General features: G+C 47.6%; 1 protein-coding gene across 1 annotated transcript in view; it reads left to right on the forward strand.

Annotated features, from left to right (window-relative positions):
- Positions 1-23807, forward strand: part of mpp7a (MAGUK p55 scaffold protein 7a) — a gene marked incomplete at its 5' end in the record, with an annotated part of 91404 nt that overhangs the window by 57773 nt on the left and 9824 nt on the right. Inside the window, 5 exons of the mRNA XM_079234443.1 lie at positions 5046-5066; positions 6428-6457; positions 13758-13928; positions 19150-19230; positions 22197-22290. Of these exons, the coding sequence (XP_079090569.1) occupies positions 5046-5066; positions 6428-6457; positions 13758-13928; positions 19150-19230; positions 22197-22290 (397 nt within the window). The remainder of the gene's footprint in view (positions 1-5045; positions 5067-6427; positions 6458-13757; positions 13929-19149; positions 19231-22196; positions 22291-23807) is intronic.

Below are 23807 nucleotides of genomic sequence, written 5' to 3' on the forward strand. Positions count from 1 at the left end.
ACGGGAAGCCCGTCCAGCTGGCGTCGGGACTGCCCCGTTACAATACGGGTGCCTGTGCACGCCTGTGGCCACGGAGGAGGGAGACGTGCTGCCAATATCTGCGTAGACCGCCCCGTTCCACGAGGACTCGCGTCTGCAGTTCCGCTCACATCGGGCTGTTTACGTGACGTTTGCGCTTTTGGAATATTCAAAGCTGGAAAAAAAAGGGGAAAGACTTTTTATTACACATCACAGTTCTCTCCATCAGAGCTTTGGTTGCTCTTAAGTCAAACCTCCATCGGTTGCGTCCTTGCTTCTCCTTCACACTTCCGCTCACACCGTCACATCCATGGTTCTCCTCTGCGACCCACAGCTCGTCTCTCATCCGCGGGCCCTCGGGGAAAAGTACACCACACTTGTACTTGGCCTCATAGGCCCGCTCTGGTTTCCTCTATGACCCCGTTGAACCAAAACCCAGCTCCTTCATTGGCCGTACTTTTCACTGTAGATTACCACTTTGGGACGGACATTGTCCGTTTGACTGCTTGTTTCCCCTCAACATGGCGGCAAGCCCTTAATGTAACGTGACCCATTCAATATGCAGCTCCCAAATAAGCAGCAGAGCTACGCTGACCACCTCCAAACTTAGCATTAGGGCTCTTTTTTTTACCTCCCATCTTAAGCCCTGGGGTGAGTTATGGATGTTGTCATTTCCTGGTTATGTTCAACCGCACACTGGCACACATGGATGGCCAAAAATAGCCTGCTAAAAAGTTAAAGGCAGACAGTGCTGCACTGTTCCATTACTATTTCATTTTAATGGTCCAGTTCCTCTTATGAGTTATGTGTGATTCATACACCCCCCCTCCACGACCTCTCTCTATGCACAGAAGGCAGGTGTAACATGTAGTAGAGTCCCTTACCAAAGCAACATAAGTCCTCTTTTGAGCTGCAGCTAAACTTTCCCCCTAATGTCATACATACTGTAAGGATTAGCTGTGAGTGCAGCAGCAGCAGTAGGAAGTCCCTTGACATGGCCCTCAGGAATGAGAAGTTCACTCTGTTCTTCTGCATTCGCATCTCGGCGCAAAAACAAATTTGAGACAAATGTTGGATCCAGTCGGAGTGTAAGTTGAGGGAATAAAAGTAAAGAGTGTAAAAGCTAGGACGTTTTTTATTTTAAAAGGCTGACAAGAAGAGGATTATGGATGGACTGAAGGGGGAATAGATGGATGGGGTCACATTCGGTAGCAGATGTGGCCCCTGCGGAGTGGCGGTCAGGAGAGATGGAAGGAGGCGAAGGCTTAGGATCGCGGCCCCGTGGTGGACCGGCCGGGGCCGTAAACTGCAACCTAATTGGGGGACACCGCGGAGACCCCGCTGTTACCGAGCACAGGACGGAGTGGTGATGGAGTACGGGGGTCCCTTCTCTCTCTCTCTCTCTCTCTCTCTCTCTCTCTCTCTCTCTCTCTCTCTCTTTCCAGCCCGGGAGCTCCGTCGGCTGGAACAATATTGGTCTTGGCGAGCGTCTGCGGCGAGCATTGCTTAACCGTGTCCATTTACGCCTCACATTTGCGAGATATAAATAATCCCTCTCGCCTTCATGGACGCATACCTCGGTTATGAAGCTGATGTTTAAATTGCCATCAGTTTAAGTTAATTATTAACTCAACACAGGGGTTGGATCAACTATTTTACACCTCTAGTTGTCAAACCTTCTTTTATTTTGACCCCCGCCCTCCCCAGCTCCCTTCCATCGATGCCTGGCGGTCCTCCAGCCTCCCCATCTGTTCTCTCTGAACATTCGGACGGCTCTCTGGGCTTTTCGTACAGCATGTACTGCTCCTCCGTCTCCGACATGCAAACCCCACCGCCGCCTTGATTGTTTGGTTTCGAGTCGCAGTCTGCCAAACACGTGGACGCACTTATCGCTCACCTCGGGGGTTCTTTCCACGTCTCACTCCATACATTACAGCGCCGAACCTCTCACTCTCGCTCTGAACCGTTTTTCGAAAATGCCGCCCCGAGATCGGTCTTCAGCGGCCCCGAACCTGTGTTCAGTCTATCCGTCCACTTCATTTTTCAGCTTGAGCGCTCGCAGACGAGTCGTTTTAGAAGCAGAAACATTCACGAGGTTCGAGGCAGGTAACCTCGTGGGCACAACCTTTACAGTTTTGTAATATATTAAGTCAGCTTTTTAATGCGGACCAGCCCGGCTCTGTCTTCCACTCACTCCCTTCGAATAATCAGCTCTGCCTTTGGATGGCCGAAAGGCGCAGGACAAAAGCTCTCACTGCGTGTCATCTGGAAAATTCTGCTTGCCTCATTTGTTTAAAGAGGAAAAAAAAGATAGCGATATAACGAGCTAGAGAGAGAACGTGACGGCGTCCCGTTTGTTCAAGGAGAAGGCCATGTGTGCGCTGGCTGGCCGGCTGCGAGGGTGACATCAGCTCCATAACTCGGGGCCGTTTACAGGGTGCCGACTAGGGGTCACTCCTTTGTCTCCTCCGGCCTCGCCAAGGAGATAGCTGAAGGGTCGTCCAGCAGCGCTGACACTCTGCACACAGTACCATCCAAAGATTAAAAGATACCGACCATTTCATATTTCTCTTTAGGGGCAGTAGGACTCGGGCGATCGTTTTTTAACTCTAGTCCCTAACTTTACTCAAACGATTTCAGTCTTGATTGTCTGAACGTTCGTCTCTCTTTCCGCTCCGTACGCAGTTGCGATTGTCATCACAATTTCCAGATCTTAAGAATTACTAGGAGCACAGGGTATTCAGAACCAGTAAAAAAACACAGCCAAAACCACAAAAAATGTTTCCCAAGATGTGATAAAGTCTCAAAAGCAGGAAGTGTGAGTGGATGAAACATGTTTCTGTCCTCCATCCTACTCCTTCGTTCCAGCTCTACCCTCATCTCACCCTTTCTGACGTTCTTTGTGGTGACTCTTTGATGTGTGAGAGACATGTGATACACCCTTAAGCGCGGGACGCAGTGAGGCCGGCGAGCAGCTGACTGGTACGCTCCGTAGATGACGTCTGCCACCGTCACATCAGATCAGGACCTGAGCTCCATATCACTGCCGTCTAAATGTTTCTTTGGGCTGGCGGCGAGGGGCGGTGCCCACTGAGAGAAGACCATTTAAGCGTTCTCAGATCGGCCCTTTCCATTCACATTCTGCAGCGCAATCGCACGGTGTTTCATTAGCCTTGGAATGCTGCTGCACGAGGCCACGAGGCCATTAGGCCAAATGCAAACCATCCCTGTGGCAGATAGGCACCAGATGAAAAGCCGCAGTCAGGGCAGCACGCGGACGGAGCTTTTCGATATCTTCATCGTTCTCATATTGTCCTTGTTGTTTCCCCCTCTTTCAAGTCTGCCTCCACAATTACGTCTCGTCCCACTCCAAAATGGGCTCCCGGCGCTGGTTCGACTTAAACTGTCACATTACGGCGGGAGGAGGGCAACATCAGTGGGAACATTGCCGTGAACACTAACATGTGAAACAAGATGTCAGATAAAGGCGAGACACGTTTGGCTCCGCACTTCAGAAACAATCACGGCTCCCAGGGGCCCGACGCGGAGCGACCTTCGCGGTGATCGCTCCCGACTGCTGTTTTGGCCGGTCGTTACCGCCGCGGCGTGACGTAGCAGCTCCCTGGGCTCCGCGCTGTGGTCGGGGGTGTTATGTATGTTTTGATTTAACCTTGTTTGGCCAGAACGGGAACACGTGAAGGGGAGGAAGCATTTATAAGTGCCTCCAAATGTTCACGGCATCCTTAACCAAACACACACACACACTGATCCTGCCCCAGCTACCACTTTTTTTAAAGCCGTCTTCTAGCTGTTTTGGATGGCACTCTCAAACATCTGGAGTGATTTCAAATGCTTTACCTTCACCCCTTTTGAATCTAAGTATGTTTCTTTCTGTGTAGTCACAGTGGCTGCACCACAGACATACACCACAGACTGTGTCTCACTAGGTAACAATGGATGTAAATGTCTTCTAGCTAAATAGTAACTGTAGACGTGTTATTTAGTAGAACCTAAAAGGTTCGGTCGAAAGGCCTTTACACACCGGGGGCGTTTTCCGTGCGTCAATTTATTGACTTGTTGCTCCGTCACACAGAACGCAAAATATTGTGGAGAAAGAGCAACGTAATTTAATTCGGAACGAGGTAAACTTCTCTGAGCTAATAACAGATGTATTCAAAAGGTAAACTATATAGTGAAGAACAGCACGAAGGCTCCGTAGTCTGAAACTTTATTACTCCTTTCAACCGGGACAAGGCAGCGCAGACCGCATCCACTCGTTCCGTTCTTACCTTTCACAATAAAAGCCCCAGACAAATGCATTACGTAATAGTTTACCTAAAATAAAATTCCCAGTGTTTGGCTAAAAGGAAACTTAATAAAATAGCTGAGAATCTATACAACAATATGCTGCTCTGGGTCAATAGGATCATGTTAGCCTCTTTTCTTGAAAAATGTGTCGCAAATTCACATCACTGCCAGTATGAATTGTTTTGATGCAAAATATTCTCAGGTGAGTATTCTCGCATTTTCATGTTGTTTGTACGTCACGCCGCCAATGTGTAAAGGCCTTTATAGTTTGATACACTAGTTAGCTCAAGTTAGCTCAAACAAATCTGAACATAAGTTTCAGTTACTTTTAGCTTTCAGCTGCATCTCTTGGTCTTCATCAGTGGTACTCGGTAACTTGTGTTTGGGGTCAGGACCTCCTACCGAGGTTTTTCCATGTCATCACACTGAGCATACTTGACCCACTGATGAAGACCATGGGTTGCAGGGGAAACCTTCTGAAAAAGCTTGTAAGGGGACATTGAGTTGAAAAATGCAATACCATTACGAGTTATTTCAGCTTTTTGTGAAATAAAACTTGTGTGAGAAATAAAACAATATTTCAACCTGAATTTGTCACAGCATTGTGCTGGTTTAGTCCATAACAGAGACACAAACTAGCTTCCAGTATTTCACATGAGACGTGAGGATGTTAACTCTTCTTTTTGTCATTTGTTTGTCTTTTGTTTCGCTTTTCTAAGACGATGTGGCTGTAGAGTTTGGTAGGTGTCTTCTTCTTCTTTATTCTCTCATCCCGTCCCTCAACTTACTTCTTGTAATCCAGCAATCGCTCTAACCGTGACTCATTTCCATCCCTTGCTTCTGTTGCGCTCACAGTCGAGGAGATCGAAGGTACTACTTGTCTCCCGTTCAATAGGACACTACTGGCTGACGGCGTTGCAATGCGCCAACAGCAAAACCATTTGGGAATTGGTTCACCCTCCTCATGCCTGTGTGTAACCAAAGGGCTACCTCTCACCTCTGCTCTCCATCCTTCTTGTTTTCATCTGGCCTGTCTCCTCATGTCAAAGATAATCGCTCTTAAAGGGGAGCATCAGACGTCTCCCCTCAAACACAGTGGAAGAGTTTACAGTTTATTGGCTCTTGCATTGTACGAGGACTCATCTTTCACCAGATAACCTGTCATTATCGTTAGAGCGGACAGGAGAGAGTCATTCCCTCACATGGACACCTCCAGTCATCAGAACGCACCCATAATACAAAATGATTCATACACGTCAAGAAAGCATCCAAAGCAATGGTCAGGGATGTAGTGGACTGTAAACCTTAAATACAGTTTGTGCTAATTATTATTTTAATTAATAGGGTTCATCCACAAGTTTTGTTGAGGTAAATTCATGCTATTATCTTCATAAGAAGAATAAATAATGTTATTTGTATGGAGGCATTGAGAGTCAAGGAAGAATTTTACATTTTAAATTTTGTGTTTGGCTTAAGAAGACCCCACTTTAAGAATCCCCAGTTTATGCATTCGATATTAAAACCCATCTGGTGGAAACCGTGAATGTTTTTAGTCCTATGTAGAAGAATGGTGGTGCACTTAAACAAACACTTTTTAACTGAAAGACTAAAATTACCCTGACCAAAAACAAAATTCTGAACTGCCAACTTTTTTTTCACAGATGTTTAAAAAAAGTTTTTCCCCCATGGCAAAAAATAAAAATGTCAGGAACATCCTGGCAAAACCACCTGTTCTTGAGTCATGAACACAGAAGAGAAAGCTACTCAGGCCAGAATTAGAAAATGAATCAGCAGAAAGTCACAGTGAACCTCTCCTCTCACTTACCACTACACCACTGACTATCACCCTGGACAACGCTGACATCATTAACTGAAACTCCACCAACATAAATCATAAATAACACAAAACACCTAGTCAGATGTCTGTCTCGTTGACTGTACCTGTGTGTGTGTGTGTGTGTGTGTGTGTGTGTGTGTGTGTATTTCTGTGTCTCCGTGGTTATAGCGGTAGGTGCCTGTTGCGCTCATGTCTGACTATTCTCTTTAACACGATGTTGTGCCTCTCTTCTGGCTTCTCCTTTCTTTCCCTTCTCGTCACCAGAGGACGCTGACTATAGCGGATTCCAGCTAGGTGAGAGACGTTGCCTCCTTCTCTTCCTTCTGTCCTCTGCCCTTCTGACGCGTCTGTCCCTTCGACGCATTAACATGAACGGGATTGTGTTAGATTTCCCTGAATCCTCTCCATTAGCCCTCCAGCCCCTCCTCCATAGTCCAGCCTTTCCTCGTTATGCAGACGTTATTACCCTGAGAAACAGTGCTTTTCATAATGTACTTGATGTTGTCCTCTAACTCTTTCAATTTGGACTCCGATGTGAAATAAACAAACACAAGTAGTTCTGTCTAGGAGCCTTCGGGGTGCTATTTTTGCCCTCTTGCTGACAGCATGAGTCCACTGGCAGATCATGTGGAGGATTTGCAGAGTATAGTTGTTACCCTGTTCTGTCTCCGCTGTCGGCCCGCGGACATCTTCAAGGACGGCTCTGGATGTTTTTTCTTCTTCTTTTTTTTTTGCACGCTTTGTTCTGGAGGTCCGGCCCGGGCGCCGGCATCCTTGATGTGGTCCTGGTCAGACTTAATGACAATTACCGTGGGCCGCTTCGGTTCTGCGGCCCTTTTCCACAGAGCTGCTTCCAATTCTGCGTCTTGGACAGAAAATGCTCCCCATCATGATTTTATTACCACTGTCGTTTTCCCGACAAATCCCAAGGTGCCGTCCCTCTGGAGGACCACGTGCCGTACAAGCCTCCGTTTGCCCATCTGCCTTTTTTTCTGTCGTTTCTGTCTCTTTATATCTCCCTCTGCCTCTCTTCATCTCCCTCTCTGCGTCCCATACTGTCTATATTCAGAGGTTGCGGTCGAGAGGTGGACTCTCCTTTGCACACTACGCCGTTCAGGCTATAGATTTCACAGGATATCCAGTACACACGCGAGTTTATAAATACTGAGTTTGAGCCATGTCTGCCAAGCTCAATCAGGGTCACTTCCCAAGGCCGAACCATGCCAAACACCAGTTTTTCTTTCTTTTTGTTCCACTCCTCTCCGTCCCCTTCAGGCTTGCCCTTACTGTCACCCTCCCTCCTCCATGAGGTCGATGACCTCAGCCTCTCCTCTTCCTCCTCGGTACCCAAACAACATCCAGCGCTCTAGCGGGTTAGCAGCATTTCTTGACTCTAGCAGCCCAGAACGAAGTTTAACTGAAATCAGAGAACCTCAGGAGGAAGAGAAGAGAAAGGAAGAGAAAAAAATAAGAAAATAGTGTAAGTTATAATAACATCTCCTCTATGCGAGTACTTGCTGCATGGCTTTTCAGCCTGTTGGATGTGGTTGTATGATTTAGAGTTGGCCCGTCCCTAAAAGTTTGAAATTCTAGAACTTACAGATGCTTTTGCAATGCTACTGAGGTTGCATGGGGAAATAAAGGAGGCAGTGGGAGGGGGCAGGCAGTTGTTGTCCTTAGTTTTCGGTTCGTTTTCCCTTCATGCCTCTCTCAGTGATGCAACGTCTGTAAGGTCCTCAGCCAAAAGCGCTCCTGGAGCACTACTGGGGGGGCGAGCAGATTCCTGTGCTCACAGAGCCGGCAGACTGGAGAGTAAAGTCAGAGGAGGAGGAAGACTGCGTCCCATGAGGCCTTCTTATCGGGCCTTGCTAGAAAGCAGCGCTTTGATATTGTCAACTATGTACGGAGAATTAAAGAGCGGTTTTGACACCCAGGGAACGTTTGTTTTCCAGTGATCTGTAGGTGCACTCGGCTCGAGTCACAACCAGAAAATCCAAACTGTGACATGATATGCACGGTGACGCATCAGTGCCATAGTGTCAATAGTTGCATACACTGAATCTAAAGAGAAAGGCGGATGAATGGATGGCAAGTAAGTAGCTCCAAATCAGTTAAAGCTGAACGATCCGGGGCTGGAATATCCATCAGCCCCTCTCGTTCCAATTATGTCCAAGTTATGGAAACAAAATCATAAAGTGTTAACTGAAATAAAAATGCTCCATTTCCAAAATGACATGAGTTCATACGGCTGAAGGTTCACGGTTGGTTTTGTTAGTCAGTTTTCCCCTATCTGTGTTCAAACGCCCGACTTTAGATTGCTTTAATCAGCATTAGCGATCAGAGTCGTTCCGATACCAGTGATATGCCTCCAATACAGCCGAACAGGTACCTGCGAGTATGCAGGTCGATCCACCGACCCAATATTTCATTATCATATTCTTTATCCACTTAATTAAAACAACGATCGGCTGCATCGGTCATCTTTCTTGAGATTTGCAGTAGCGACCAGGCAGGTGCTTACGGAGAGCGTAATGTCAGCCAGAGCCGGTAAAATATCAGCAGTCTGGCAATATTTTACACGGCAAAATCTGTCGAACTAGATAAAAGAAAGTGCTGTAGCATTCATTCTCTTTATGCATGTTCATGTGTCTCAAAGGGTTTAACCCGAGCTCGGCCTTACAACAACGATAGCGATCATATTTCATCCATATATGTGCTAAAATATACATACAGGTGAATTAATACAAAAATAAACATACATTTAGACAGCAGCAGTTCTTCAAACGAACCTAAAGTTGGTTTAATTTAGCCTCATTTGGCAAATCTTGTTATTTTATCTTGTTAAAGGTTTTTAACGCACGGATGTCGAAGCGGTACTCTGTTTTGGCCAATACGCACGTTCAGGAATGGGACTCATAAAGGAAATGTTTTTATCAGAACACCTCTATGTGCAACCAACCATTGCAGTTGTCTAAAAAGAGACTTGAGCATCTGAACATCATACTGACGAGACAAACAGGAAAGCAGTCATTACAGTGCTGCTGGCCCTCAGAGGGCCCTTTGGCATGTTGATAGTGGCTTCAAGGACTCCGGTAGAAGCAGAACTACTTGTACGTGTTTTGTTTTTTGTTTTTGTTGCCAGCACATAAGGCATCAGGCATCGTTTTGAGACGAGACATTCCTCAGCCCAAAGAGCTGTGGGATAAGACGGAGGGGAAAAACAAATAGCGTTTGACACAAATGGACCTCTCGCAGCCAAAGGTCTAGAGCGCTGTTCCACCATATAAGCCCGTAACACTTGGGTCGGGTACCACTTTCCAAATGCTTAGTGCGGGGGCCGTGGAAACTACTCCCAGAATGTGTTCTCCCCAGATAACACCCTAATGGGTTCACCGCCGTGGACCGCTACACGTACATTTCACATGACAGACACGGACTTCCCTAAAGTCCGGATGTTGGGTCGTGCACTTTGTGTGTACGTTGTTGTGTCCTCCTCCAGAAACAGTTAGACGTTTGATACGATCAAATATTCCGAGATCAGCCATGGAGCCCACTTTACTACAGGACCAAAATCATTTTCCCAGATGCCTGTTAACAGTTGTGCGGAGGGATCATTTGAAGGACGCACGCCTGTCAGTCTGTCCCTTCCTTCTTTTCACTTGCTGGCCTTTCAGACTTCTCTTGTCTCGTGATGCCTCTTATCTCCCCTCTTGATTCCTCTACTTTTTCCTGCCAGTTCCTCTCCTAATTCCTTTCCTCTCCTGATCTCTCTCCTCTCCTGATTCCTCCTTTCTCCCCTATCAATTCCTCTCTGTTTCCCTCCTGATTCCTCTCCTTTCCAGATTCCTCCTTTATCCCCTATTTATTCCTCTCCTTTCCTCTCCTGATTCCTCTCCATCTTGAAACCTATGGAGGCGTTTTACACTACATTATATTGGCCCTCAAAGACACGGCTCAACTTCTGTCTCCATAAAATCTGGGCACATTTTGTCGAGCATGCTTCCTTGTATTATGCGAGCAAAGCAAATTGGTGATAAATCAAGCGGAGCGGTCCCTCTGTCTACTCCAGGCTTTTGTATTTTAGTCATTATGAGGAGCGACGCTGCCTCTTCCTCACTGTCGGGGTAATAACGGCTGACGGCGTGGAAAGCGTCCTCCACCTCCCCAGCTGCCCAACATGAGCCTTCCTCATCCCCTCCAACCGAGCCGGCGGTGGGCACGCATAGCGGGGCCGAGAGAGCCGGTAATGCTTCCCACATTTGATGCCCAAGAGTGTTTCGGCGTCAAACCGCAGCCTGCGGTGTCGAGCCACTTGCGTAATGCTCACTTAATCCCCAGCTGCCATGCGCGGTTGATTCCATAGATGTCGTCTCCATTAGTCCAGAGGAGAGAGAGGGCCCCCGGCGGGAGAGCCAGGATGGCACTGGAGCCGTCAGCGCGGTCTCCTGCAGTTAGGCCACGGGCCTCAGACGGGGGCCCTCACGGCACCGGGGCCTCGAACAGGTGGTTTCACTAGGAGCCTGTTCCTCTTCCTCCACCGCACGGGCTCTGGACTAAATGAAGTTTGATTGGAGCGGAAAAGGGGCTTTAATTCTTCTTCTGCTTCGTCTTGTCATTTCGCTGATCGCCTACGCGTGATGTCTGGAAGACCCGATGCCGGTATTGTTCTCAGGCTTCTCCTCTTTCAGACGTCCGTAGGCAAAGAGCGCGACTCAAGTCTTTTTCGAGTCGTCTGTTTTTTTTTTTTATGATCATTTGTCCCGCTGGCGTCTTTTTTTCTTCTTCTTTTCTTTCAACAGCTGTAGCCATTTCCTCTTTACAGGTGTGGGTCGTAGCGTCGCACGGGATGTCCGCGTCCGAGTGGGCAGTCTGCACTCGCGGTTCGCAGAAGCCTCCGGGGCGCTTTCTATACGCACATGCTGAAAATTTCCTACGTGGCTGTTAGATATTATCACTCTGGAAAATGGGCTTGCAGGACTGCTGGCGACTTCCAAGCTCTCTCTCTTTCTCTGTGTGTGTGTGTGTGTGTGTGTGTGTGTGTACAAGACGCGCACATTTGCTTAGTCACAGCTTGTGTTTACACTACGTTAAATATGCTCATCTTTTTTTTATCTTCCACTTTTTTGCATGTTTCTGTTTTGCTGAAAGGACTTGTGTGTGTGTGTGTGTGAGAGACGGTGTGTGCTGCATTTGTGGCAATCACCCAGTCACAGCCTGGTGCACACCATTAGGAGGTGCGTGTGTGTGTGTGTGTGTGTGTGTGTGTGTGTGTGTGTGTGTGTGTGTGTGTGTGTGTGTGTGTGTGTGTGGGGCTGAAGGAAACTTTAACTCCATACCCCTGAAGACTGAAGACTTTTGCAGAAAAGCACACACACACCAGGAGTCTGCCGCTCTCATTCCAGAGGAAATTCAAAACAGATCTATTGTCAACAAATTTGATGCGACCTGTCAAACCACTAAAAGATGTACTGGATCCCAGTACCACACATATCACGCATTCCTTTTCCACTAGTAAGCCTCATGCTTGGATCCTCCTGTGACAAACGTGCCGGTGTTCCAACATAAGCCCGAGGCTTTCCATGACATGTCTGCGTTTGAGCGGGACTCGTTCCTTTTAATTCTGGATCAAATTAACTCCCATCATCCTCTCTGTCTCATGCAGTCGCCGTCAGCGCTGAAGACGTTGGAGGGGTTTAGCGAGGGATGGGCCGCTGAACGGCGCTTTGATTTATCCACCCTTAGGCAGCGCTAGAGGGGAGAACGCTCCGTCGTTATTTGGATGGAGCTGTCTAGAGAGGTTTAAGTGATCTTGAGGGACGCTAGATTACTGAGGGCCCCCACCTCCCCCACAGCTGAGGACCGACGATTTATAACCGCTGGAGCCTCGTGCACCTGCGGGGAAGTGGAGAAGGTTGCCCTTGAGATCGGCGCTCGTCATATTCAACAACAGACGTAATGAACGGTTATCACAGTACGACTTAAAGCCTTGTTAACCAGGAGTGTTTACATTGTGATACGTGGCTGACCAGAGAGAGAAAATTGACTGCTGGCTTTCAATGGGATATCATTAACATTACACTCTGAATGTTTATTGTATCGATGTCAACCCGCGTGGGTGTCGGTTACAGTTTGATGTCTTTACAGGAGAAATGCAGATGAGCGGTGTGTGTTTTCCACTGTGTGGCACGGACTCCCGCTCCCTGGGTGGGGGGTGCGGGGGAGGGTGCCGAATGAGTGGATGAACCGCAGGAGGAATGGCAAAGACGACGTAAGCCGCAACTTGCCCACAGTGGAACAAAGTCTGCCCCCGAATGTTCAGTGTAACACTATATTGTGTGTGTGCGCTCGTACTTATACACGAGCGCGCGAGAAAACACACACTATTAGTCTGCTCCAATGACTTACGGTGTGTTTCATTTGTAGCTCGGCATCGGTCCTTAGCGCTGTCCGTTATTGAGGGACTGTTTGGAAAAGAACAAGCTGAGGAGAATGCAATAGCTCTCTCTCTCTCTCTCTCTCTCTCTCTTTATCTCCCTCTCTCTCTCTCTCTTTATCTCCCCCTCCTCCACAGTGGTTTGAAGATATTGTGGAAAGTATTAAGGGTGCGGAGCTGTTTCAAGTCCCGATTCTGCTCCCAGTCCATAATTTTCCACGCCGCCTTTATCTCGCATCGTATTTTCGAGTTCAATAATTACTGATTTAAAAACTGGAATAATGAAAGAGAAGGCTGCAAACAGCCCATGCGAGTACGCAGACGTAGGTTATTAGAAGCCCTGCGTTCCAGAGATTTAGCATTTCTCTAAGGTTCCGCTTCCATCTGCCGTGAATATGAAACCGAAGTTCTCAAATTGGGGTGGTAAATGTCTCCTTTTTGATTCGGTCGTAGATTATCAGATCAAGGCGTGCGCGCTCTTGGATCGGTTTTGAGAAGCCTTCGTGGCGGCGGTCCAAGGGCACGCCGCACGCCATAAACCAATCAGAGACGACGGCTGGCGGGCAGCGACCCGTGCACACGCGGGGGAGAAGGGTAACCTTTCCTGAGCGGCCGGCCAAAGAACACAAAATGACTCACGCGTTCAGAGACGCACACCTACCTCATGCAAACATCCACCAACCATTAATCCATATAACGTAGCCGTCAATTACGTGACTAGAACGTCTTTCGTTTCGAAATGTGGCTCGAGGGACCGCGGGAGTCGTTACTACCTTGATTAAAAAGGTAACGGAATAGTTTGTTGAAAGTCTTAAAACTCTCCGAGAGAAGTGCGGCTGCAGACAAATCCTCTCCACGTCAGAGAATGAGAATAAGGGGTGTGAGTGTGATATGCAGGGAAGCCGCTTTTGGCCGAGTGTCACGCTGTTCTCCTTTTCACCTACAGCAAAGATAGCCGTCTGAAAAACCGAGCTGCGCAATACAGTATGAGGTATTGGACACCGATCCGGAGAGGTGTTTGCCAAGACGCTGAAACGACCATAAATCTCATGAACTTGGGTTTTCTGTGGGGGTTTCTATGTATATTTTAGATTAACACGTCTCTTTCTGTCTCCTCTCCCCTCCTCTCCCCTCCTCTCTCTTTTTCATCCTCACCTCCAGCTGGGTTCAGGAGGAGCTTCCGTCTGAGCAAGAAGGACAAGAAGACCAACAAGTCCATGTACGAGTGCAAGAAGAGCGAAATGTACGACATGGCCGACGTGCCCACGTACGAGGAGGTGACGCCGTACCGCAGGGCGAGCGGAGCCAAGCACAGGCTGGTGGTCCTAGTCGGTGAGTAGAGGGAGGGACTCCAAAAAACTATGACTGCTTACCTCACGTTTTTTTGTTTTGTTTTTTTTAAACATTTAGGGGGGCTGTTAAACTTGGCACCGTAGATTTTAATAACACTCCCCACCTCCCAGCATGCACATCACGCTAGAAACACACGAGTTTCGCAGCTCCAGACGCCCCAGGTGGCCTGGCCTCGCCCTCCCGCGACCCAGAAAAGAGCTTCCCGAGGCGGGCACTCACACGCAGTCACCCAGGACCTCGCTAATTTAGACTTTTAGCACTCGGGAGGGGGGAATCGGCGGAGCAGACCTCGTATTAATCGGTCACGTTTAGTACTTTCATTTACGGCACCCCCACACACTAAATGTCCTCTCAATCCTCCCCTCCCCCGAGCCGAATTGTTAACACTCGAGGAGCGGGTGTTACAAAAGCCCTCCGAAGAGCTTTACAGCGTGCCAAGGTCTTGAGAATGAATCTAGCGGGCTTCTCGGGCTGTATTTGCGGTCGGAAGACGAGCGTCGCCAGTGAACGGTGGAACAATATGCTAAGCCAGGTGCAACAGTAACGACTTCAATCTTTCTCAGCATCAACTCTGCCATCGCTGAGCCTTTTTCACATTTTCCTTTTCCAGGTTTGTTACTCGGAACAAAAATAAATATGTAAAATGACAAGAATGTCCCAGACACAGATGGAACAAAACATTCCTCCAATTGTTGGCATGACTTCCAATCTATTTCCAATCATCAAGGGGAGGAGCTTCGTCTTTTCAGCCCACGTATTCTGACAGCACTTTTTTTTAAAACATGTGTAAGGTTAATCTGGGGAATGAACACCACTGGCAACAAGGTCTCTCTCTCTTTTTATTCTTTGCTCTCTCACTCTGAGCGGAGCTGTGCTTCCAGCCCGATGGACCAGGCCTCGCTTCACGCAGAGCATGGACTTCCTCAGGCGTGTTGCAAATTAGCCGGGCCTGTTTCCCCGCCGGCATGCCGTCCACAGAGGATGATGAACCTCTCCCACACGTCATGCTAATGTAAATACGTTCAATTAAGGTGCATAATTTGGAGGACAACCTCTATGGACAATTTCACACCAAACGAAGCGGAGGGCCAGACGCAGATCTGCTTTATGTTGCCCTGCCTCCCTCTCGCCTTCTTCCTCTCCCCGGAGTCTCTTGATTTTCCTTATTCTAAATATTTTGCTCTGTTAAGGCTTTTTCCAATTTTCGGTTTCCTGGGCTGAGACACGTTATTCCTGAATACTTGTCTGTCTCTGTGCTGACCCTGCGATAGTCCGGCGACCTGTCCTGCGTGTGCCCTGTCATCACCCAACGTGATGAGCTTTTACAACCCTGTAAAGTCATTTTATTCTAGCGTAACCCCGTTTTTTCTCAGAACAGCTTCTAGTTTTAAACTCTGATACCAACTGTGACCGGCGTCCAAACACTGGATGTCCAACGAGTGAAACATTTTCTAAATTAATCTATAATTACATTATAATATAGCTGGCTAATTAAATGCTACTTAGCTCTGGAAGTCAGGCAAGCATGCTAGCTGGACATGCTAACAACTGCTAACACACCATCCATTCCGTACTCTCCTGCTCTTAGCTTTACCTCCACTCTACTCACGCTAAGCCGGGCTTTAGTCAACGTAATATTTCATTATTGTTGGATTTTCAGACGGGACACAACCCTCCACACCACACATGACCCCCCCCCCCCCCCCCCCCCCCCCAAAGGAATGCGTTGCTTTATTAATGTGGACGCACGGGTCCACGGTACCCACTAATGAATGACCTGCTGCTGCCCACCTCTCGCGCGGCGTCTGAGATCTGTTTCAAAGATAAATCAAGATGCTTATCTGGGTTTTTATACATTTTAAATCACACGGCCAATAAAAATATATGTCTACATACTGCATGCATAATTTCACGAAACCACTGATGGTTTTTGACGGAAATCTGATTATTTAACCTGACGAAATGCTGTGCTGATTTCCACATTTTCCTTGTAACCCGAAACACTGAACTTACAGTACGATCTTGGATGAATTGAAAGCCTTTCGTTCGGTGGTCGAGCCCCGACATATTATATACACAGCGATGCCTAAGTGAACGTTAACGCGGTATCCAAATATATAAAAGGGGAACTCCATTTCAACTCCTGTTGAGAATGTAGTCGCATTGTAAATGCTCCGCAGTTACCACAACGCTGTCATCCTTTAAATGTGGTAGCAGCAAAGCCAGCACTACGTGTGTGTGTGTGTGTGTGTGTGTGTGTGAGCGTGAGCGGTCCTGTAATAGACCCCCGCTCTGGATGCAAGGCAGGCTGGGAGGTTTGAGGCTGGGCCGGGGCTCCGGGGTCCAGACGGAGCGAGGGCCTCGCCGGGCCCGGCCTCGTCCTCGGCCCTGCATGCGACGTGCTCCGCGCTTGGCCTGGAAGTTATTACACTCGCGATATTAAAAGCAACTTCTCTAATGAGTGCGGTAATGAAATCTGACACTTTTACTGGTACGGCAATGTGCAAAGGCCAGGAGTACCGCGAGAGGGCCAGCGAGAGAGACGAACGAGGAGGGAAACGCATAAACACAAATGTGAATACGCCGGCTTTGCCCAGATTTTTTATTTTTTTTTACATTGTGGCGTTCACATTTATATAGTTGCTGTTGTGTTGAGGCATTGTAAAAGACAAACAATGCACAAAGAGGTGGCGTGTTTAAGGTCAGACGGTGGAACAGGACCACAGGGCACAGCTTCTGCTTGTAAAAGCCCCCGGGGGGGGGGGGGGCCCTTGGCAGGCGGTGTGGCACAGCTGGAATAAGCTTTAATCGCCATTTTAGGTATTCTGATGACGGCCCGCTGCCACGCATCATTGATGTCACAAGTGGCGAGCGAGGGAGCGGCGCACAAGGTGAAAATGTTTTTTACGAGCGCGCAGAAGTGGGGCCCGTTAGTCGCACCGATGGGAGCAGAAACAGCCGGGGCCCTCCTGATATCCAGCGTTCAGATTCAAGGCAAACAAGCCGCGTGCGGAGGAGCGAGGCCTGCCGGGACGGGGCCTGCCGGGACGGGGCCTGCCGGGACGGGGCCTGCCGGGACGGGGCCCGTCTGCACCGCTGCGATCGGGCTCATAAAGAGCGCCTCCTTCACCACGCTCTGCCACCTTCAGCACCTACAACAACATCGGGGTCCGCAGCCTCGTTCGAAACAGAGCGCCCGCCGCATTCCTCCCGCGCTCCCGAAACAAATACAAAATGAACTCCTTTTCCTCATCTTAATAAATCACCCGAGCTCTCAACCCCCAGGTACTCTGTTGGTGGACTTTTTTTTTTCCCCCTTCCCTCTCCCCCACTGAAAAACTCCTTCTCCCCAGCTAAGATTGATTGCTGTCTTCGCTTGGCCATGTGCTTGTTTATGAGCGACGGTAACCACAGAATACTTTACGCCGTAAGAGGGTCTGGGTATTTCTCTCTCTCCCTCTTTTTCAATTCACAGCGCGAGCGCGTCGAGGAAGCAGCTTTTATCGCTTACAGAAGTCGCACAATGGGACCCAAACCCAGAAACCCAGGGTGTGAATTAGTCCGCGTGTGAAGGCTGCCAGGGTTTCGGAGATTACGCTTAAAAGAGCCCCGTTGTCCACACCTACTTATCAGGTTGTGGATCACTCCTGCAGCCTTTTCCTGCTTCACACCAGACGAGATGTGGAGCAGAAGTGCAGATAGCATGAAAGGAAAACATGAGCCCTCTTTCTCTTAGAAATACAGAGCGCGTCCTTTTCAATATTTTCTCTCCCTCTCCTTCGCTTTGAGTGAACTCGCTGTCCGCTTGTTTTGAGAGGAGCGGCCTGCTAAACACATTTTCCTCGAGAAACAAATCTCCCAACGGGGTTTTGACACGATTGTATCGCCTGCCCGGAACGACAGGCATGCGAGGAATCCCGAGCGCCGTCTCTCTCTACCTCTCCATGCACTGCGGCGCCGTGGTGACGCACCCAAAACGCCGAGCCCACACACTTGCTCCAAAAACTGATTTTCTCGCCCAGTCCGCTGAGAACATCGGTGCCAGTCGGTTTGAATTAGAGTGATGTAGCGCACCGAAACACCGGGGAGCGTCTCTCTGAGACAGACGGCAGAGACAGAGGTAGAACGATTGATTCAGTTGACTTCCACCAAAAACAAGTGTGTGGTTTGCCATCATTTTGGTGTTCCTTAATATCAAAGTTCCACAGATGAATCAATCGTCCATACTCCAATAACCGCTCCCGCCTTCCCACTTTCTAACTCATTGCCTCAGTTTCCCCCGCTGGGGATTTGATGGAAAGTCTTGCAACAATACTGGAAAAAAAAAAAAAAGCTTCCCTACCTCTCTGCTGGTTACCTATAATGGAGGTGTAACGCTGTGCCAAACTACAATGAGAGACGGCCTTGTTTAAAAACGACCTGTAACTGTAGAATTCCTGTTGCTTTTTCATATCAAATCAATTATCTTTGCTCCGAAGGCTTTTACTGGCTTGATTGTGTTTTAATAGAATATGGAGTTAAATTTACACTGTGGTAAATTGATTTCATATTACAGAACGAAAAAACCTAAAAGAACACTTTCTGAGAGGAAAAACAGGGAGACTGGTCTCAAAGGGAGAGGAGGCATAGTCTGTGTATGGAAAAGATTAGATCAAGCTTTATTGATCCCAGAGGGGGAAATACACATAACAGACAGGCGATCGAGAAGAAAACATATAGAGAACTGTTTGGATGAAATAGATTAAGAATAAAAGAAATTATAACAAAAAAGAAAGTCATGAAAAATAGGGACTATACACATAGTATATACAAGTATAATGAGTAATACAATGCAATATAAAATAGTGTTAGATATGTAATTACAGCTCTAATAGTAATTAAAGTGTGAGGAATATAACATGGTGGATCAGGAGCAGGTGCATTGTTTGCTTTAACTTATTAAAGGAATAGAATTTCAGCCATTCCTTTTTGTCTCTTTTATGTCCCACAGCTTTGTGGAGGTGCACTACTTAATTGCTGGAGAGCACCTTAAATATATTGATATGTTAATTGCCAAGTTACATGATGAATCTGTTAAACGCTGATGACATTGATTAGTATATTTATGTTCCATAAAAGCATCCCTTGTAAAGCCATGTTCCCGGTGAGAGGCGGTGGATTCTGGGACCTGCGTCACATTACGCTGTGTCTGTCTGTGCAGGACCCGCAGGAGTCGGCCTGAACGAGCTCAAGAGGAAACTGCTGATCTCGGACCCCCAGCACTTCAGTGTGACCATCCCACGTAAGTTCACCCCACTCAGCCCTGTGTGTGTTTGTGTGTGTGTGTGCCTGTCTGATGTGTGTTTCATACATGGTGTCTATAAAGATAAGCCTTTTACCAGTGCGTGGTTTTAGATCTGCTATTTTTTGGCAAATCACTTTCAAAAGGGAAAGAACAACGTTTGGCTTCCTCCGCATGCTGCATTCACAGCAGCTCGTAAGAAAGCCAGGTGCATTGTGGGACATCGGAAAACTGCACATACAATAATTCTGTTCAAGCTACAATAAAAAGTGATTTAAATGACGCCGCATAATAAGCTTCTAAAATATAAAGTGTATGTTAAAGTCAAAGTTAATCTGCAGCAAAAACAAGCATTGCTATTTTTATGTTTTTATTTTTCTATTATATGCATTTATTATCGTTTGATTTGAATTAGGACAGAATATAGGAATAGCAAGTAAATACGCTTTTTATATATGTGTGTGTCTTTAGATCTGGCCCCTTTTCTTTTCTTTCTGCAGAGAAAGTTAGAAATGCATTTTTTTACATTGTATTTAGTTTCAAATTGTCATTTTATTTTGATATCGAGTCAAGCTGCAGACAGGAAACAGGAGGAGAGAGAGGAGTAAGACATGCAGGAAGTGGAACAGAGCCGTTGCATGCTTCTTAACCACTCGGCCACAAGCAAACCCAATCCGCCGCATCTCATCCGAGACTTTACAGTGTTTCTCCGTCTCGCAGTGAGCGAGCAGCATAACTGGTGTGACCTCAGGACGACTTACTTTCAACCTCGAGATGCTCAGAAGGATGGAATGAGCGTGAAAGATCGGTGGTGTTGGCGAGCTGCTGTTCTCTGGAGGAACGGCCCTCGTTAAACATTAAAAAAAGAAACACTACAGCTGTGTTGTCATGGGGATTAATTGCCTCCCTCTCTACTCGTATCAATCTGTTTGTGCCCAAGAGGCGTCTTGCACACAAACTAAACCCCAAAAAAAGAATCACTTTAGGTGAAGGATGTTTAGCTTAACTAACACACACACACACACACTGGGAGCTGTCTGGCAGTAACCTGTGTCAGCTTTTCACAGTCGGCCTGACGAGCTCCGAATGACGGAGGAAATCGCCTTTTTCTAAGACATGCCATTCCACTGCCTCATGAGTTGGCACCGCGCTGCCCGCTCTCCGTTCTCTCGGCTTATTTCTCACTTTCTTCCTGTCCTTCTCCGTCTTCCTTTCTCCTGCCTCCCTCCTTTTTTTTTCTTCATTTAAGGACCGAACGACAGCTCGCCATAATGAACGGCATCTAAAACGACTGGCTCTCCAATTCTTCTGAGCTTTTAATTATTTTTTTGCAGTTCTGAGGTGTCCCAAAGCGAGCACATCGGGACAAATACATCTTTTAAATGTATACCTTTAAGCAGGGCAGTGGCATTCGTCATTGTGTAGCCGCCATCTGGGGGCTCCGAGGGAAACTGCGACACAACTCTGAGGAAACACGAGCAGCGCTCGATATTAATCGCTGTGTTTGTTGCACGCCGTGCGGCATAATGGACGTGGAAAAGTCTGACACTTTGAAAATGTCTTATTAAAATCCCATCGGTGGGGCCTTTCTTTCTGTCTTTTCTTTTTCCAACGAGGCATGTTAATTGTTCTCAAATGTGACCTGTGATGCTGTGCTTAATAGAGCCCAGACAGCCGGACTCTGACCCACATAGGAGTCGCACTGTGCGGCTGTCGTTGAGAGGAAGGAGACTCGGAAAGTATCTGGTCTCCCTCTATTTTTTATTTTTTTGTATGTTTGATTGCTGCCAACGGACACATGGATGCGTTTAACACTTGCTGTTGTTTCGGATTAAGCCGTACCCCCTTTTTTTTTTTCGTTAATTTGAAAACCGGCGCTTTGGAGACCACCGGCTTGTGGCCCTGCTTAAGTTTTTTTTTCTCTCTTTCACTCTGTAAAATGTAAACCAGCCGTCTGAGCAACACAGGGAGCGTTGCAATAAGCCATTAGAGTAGGGAGGTTAAACATTTTGATCCCAATCCAAAGTTTACTGATATTTTCCACCGGTCGGGATTGAACGGATGCACATTCTTACGTCGCACTGTAATTATTTTCTGTGCCACAGAATAACGCATTGGTGAACGACGGCGTTGGCCGTGTCTCACATGTGAATCTAAATATATGTTATCTCATGACAAGGCGAGTTTTGGCCGGCCTCCCCGTGTTTTTCCTGTGCCGTCGTCTGGCGGCGCGACGGCAGAAAGCCATTGATCTTCTTCAGTGTCCTCTCCACCGCAGCTGGATTTACGGCCGCTTTTCCTTCTCAAGCAAGTGACACGTTGGATAAATCGCACCATTGGTTTTCCACGAAGCCTGTAGATTAGTCTGGAGCGTATAAAAGGAAAGGCGCCGCTAACAGGCCTCAACACGTGCTGACAAACGCCTGGCGCTTTGAAAGCTTGATAGTTTGTTTTGGGGAGCGGGTCGGGGGCATCTTGACGCTCTCCCCTCTGACCTGTGGAAGCTCTTCCCCGAAAGGAGTCGACCCTTTGACCTTCGCATGTCCTCCAGTGCGGCCACGTGCCGGGAGCGCTGCTCGCTTTACGGCCGAGTAAATGTGGAGACTTGGATGTTAATGAGAGCTCCCAAACTTAATTACCTTACAGCGGCTAACGTGGCGGCTAACGCCACGGCTTCTGTTTCTACAAGAGACGGGTTTAATAAGACGCAGTAAAAAAAACTCCTGCCGAATGTCACTTAAGTGTCTGAGTTTAGTGCCGCAGCGCTACAGGTTGTGTGTTTTTTATAGTGCTGTTACACAATAATATATACAAGGGTTGGCACGGCCCTGCGTGCTGCGTTTCAGCCGTGTTAACAAGGGGCTCAGTTCAGATGCTTTCAGACCCAACAGTGAGTCAGACAGTCTGGGTTTGAGGTAATCACTCCTCCTCTTCTCTCTCTCTCTCTCTCTCTCTCTCTTGCACAGACACCAGTCGGGCCAAGAAGAACCAGGAGAGCGACGGCGTGGAGTACCACTTCATCTCCAAACATCTCTTTGAGACGGATATCCACAATAACAAGTAGGCACCCCTGTGTACGGCATAAGTAAAGACAAACTGAAATAAAGACTGAGCCAACAAACTGGTCAACCTTCGGAGAGATTCTGAGTTTACACCGCAGACCCGGACGACAGATAGTCCGACGACTTTGAAGCACAAGACAGGTTTCAACCTCCGGTTCTGAGTGAAGAAATCAGATCCACAACTCTTCTTCAGTGGTTATTCCTCCAGCACTGCACATACGTTTTATTCTCTTTTCTTAGGAAAGCAAGACGTTTAGCACTCAACAATAGTCAAACACGACTTGGGGAGATGAGATGTGTAATTTCTTAGGAGTAAATGGGGTTAGTAAGTAAGTAAGTAAGGTTTATTTAAATTGCACTTTTCACAGACAAAAGGTCACAAAGTGCTGTACAGGAGTCAGGGGAAATAAATAAACCTGTTAAAACCAGATTGACAATAACAGGGGCCAAACATTTCACCAGTTCAGAGAGCATAGTAAAAAACACATTAAAAGATGGAGCAGTTATATTTCGAAAGCAAAATGTATTTTTCTGACTTCCTGAACTGTATTGATCCCGTTGGCTGAGCTGTCCTCCACCGTGTCTCTGAATGACTCATTTATTGTTTAATCGGTTCAATTTCATTGAAATACCCTCAACCCTACGATAACACGGTTATCATTGTAATGTAGGACTTCGGGTCCCATCCTCCAACATTTTTATTTATATTTTATTCTAAAAATATGATACATATGATGTTTTCTGCCTGTAGAAAACACCTTTTCTCCAAATGTTTTGACTTTATTCTCAAAATCTATTTGCTTCTCTGTAACCGATCTCCAGACGGTGGCCCCGAGGTGTGTCTCTCTCTCTCTCTCTCTCTCTCTCTCTCTCTCTCTCTCTCTCTCTCTCTCTCTCTCTCTCAGCCACACCGCGGCCCGCCTTGACATTTGCGGCCAACAAATTGAAATCCAAGTTGTAGTAGCAGTCAGAAGAATGATTGATGCCTTTCTGCCGCTCTCACACGATTGAGAGAAGGAGGGCGGCGGGAGAAGACATACTGTAGGGGTGCATATGCAAAACATTTATGCACGCAAACACACACACACACACACACACACACACACACGAGTGTGACACAGAGGGAAGCCTGTGGTGGCGAGGGCAGATAGAGTGTCAGAGCATGCAGAGAGGAGAAGGGAAAGGTGGGGGTGGGGGTTGTATATTTAGGCCGTGTTGCGGTGTGGGTCGGAGGCATGCGATGTTTTTCGGTGGAGTCGGAGGGGTGAGCGACAGAGCTGTGATGTGGGGCGCTGAAATTACAAGGCAGCGCAGAGGACGAGGAGGGAGATGAACTTGTTTGCGTTACGCCTCATCGCATGCAGCAGAGACGAGAAAATAAACAGAGCAACAACAGCGTGAGTGCGTTTAGCCTGAAGAACTTTCCCAAGGGAAGCCCTGTTCTGTGTCAAGATGGCAGCAGCATCCACATCGTCAACGTAGCCAAACCCCCACCGGCGCGCCTCACCGTAATCC

The sequence above is a fragment of the Taurulus bubalis genome, assembly GCF_910589615.1.
Source record: "Taurulus bubalis genome assembly, chromosome: 18".
Classification (NCBI taxonomy): domain Eukaryota; kingdom Metazoa; phylum Chordata; class Actinopteri; order Perciformes; family Cottidae; genus Taurulus; species Taurulus bubalis.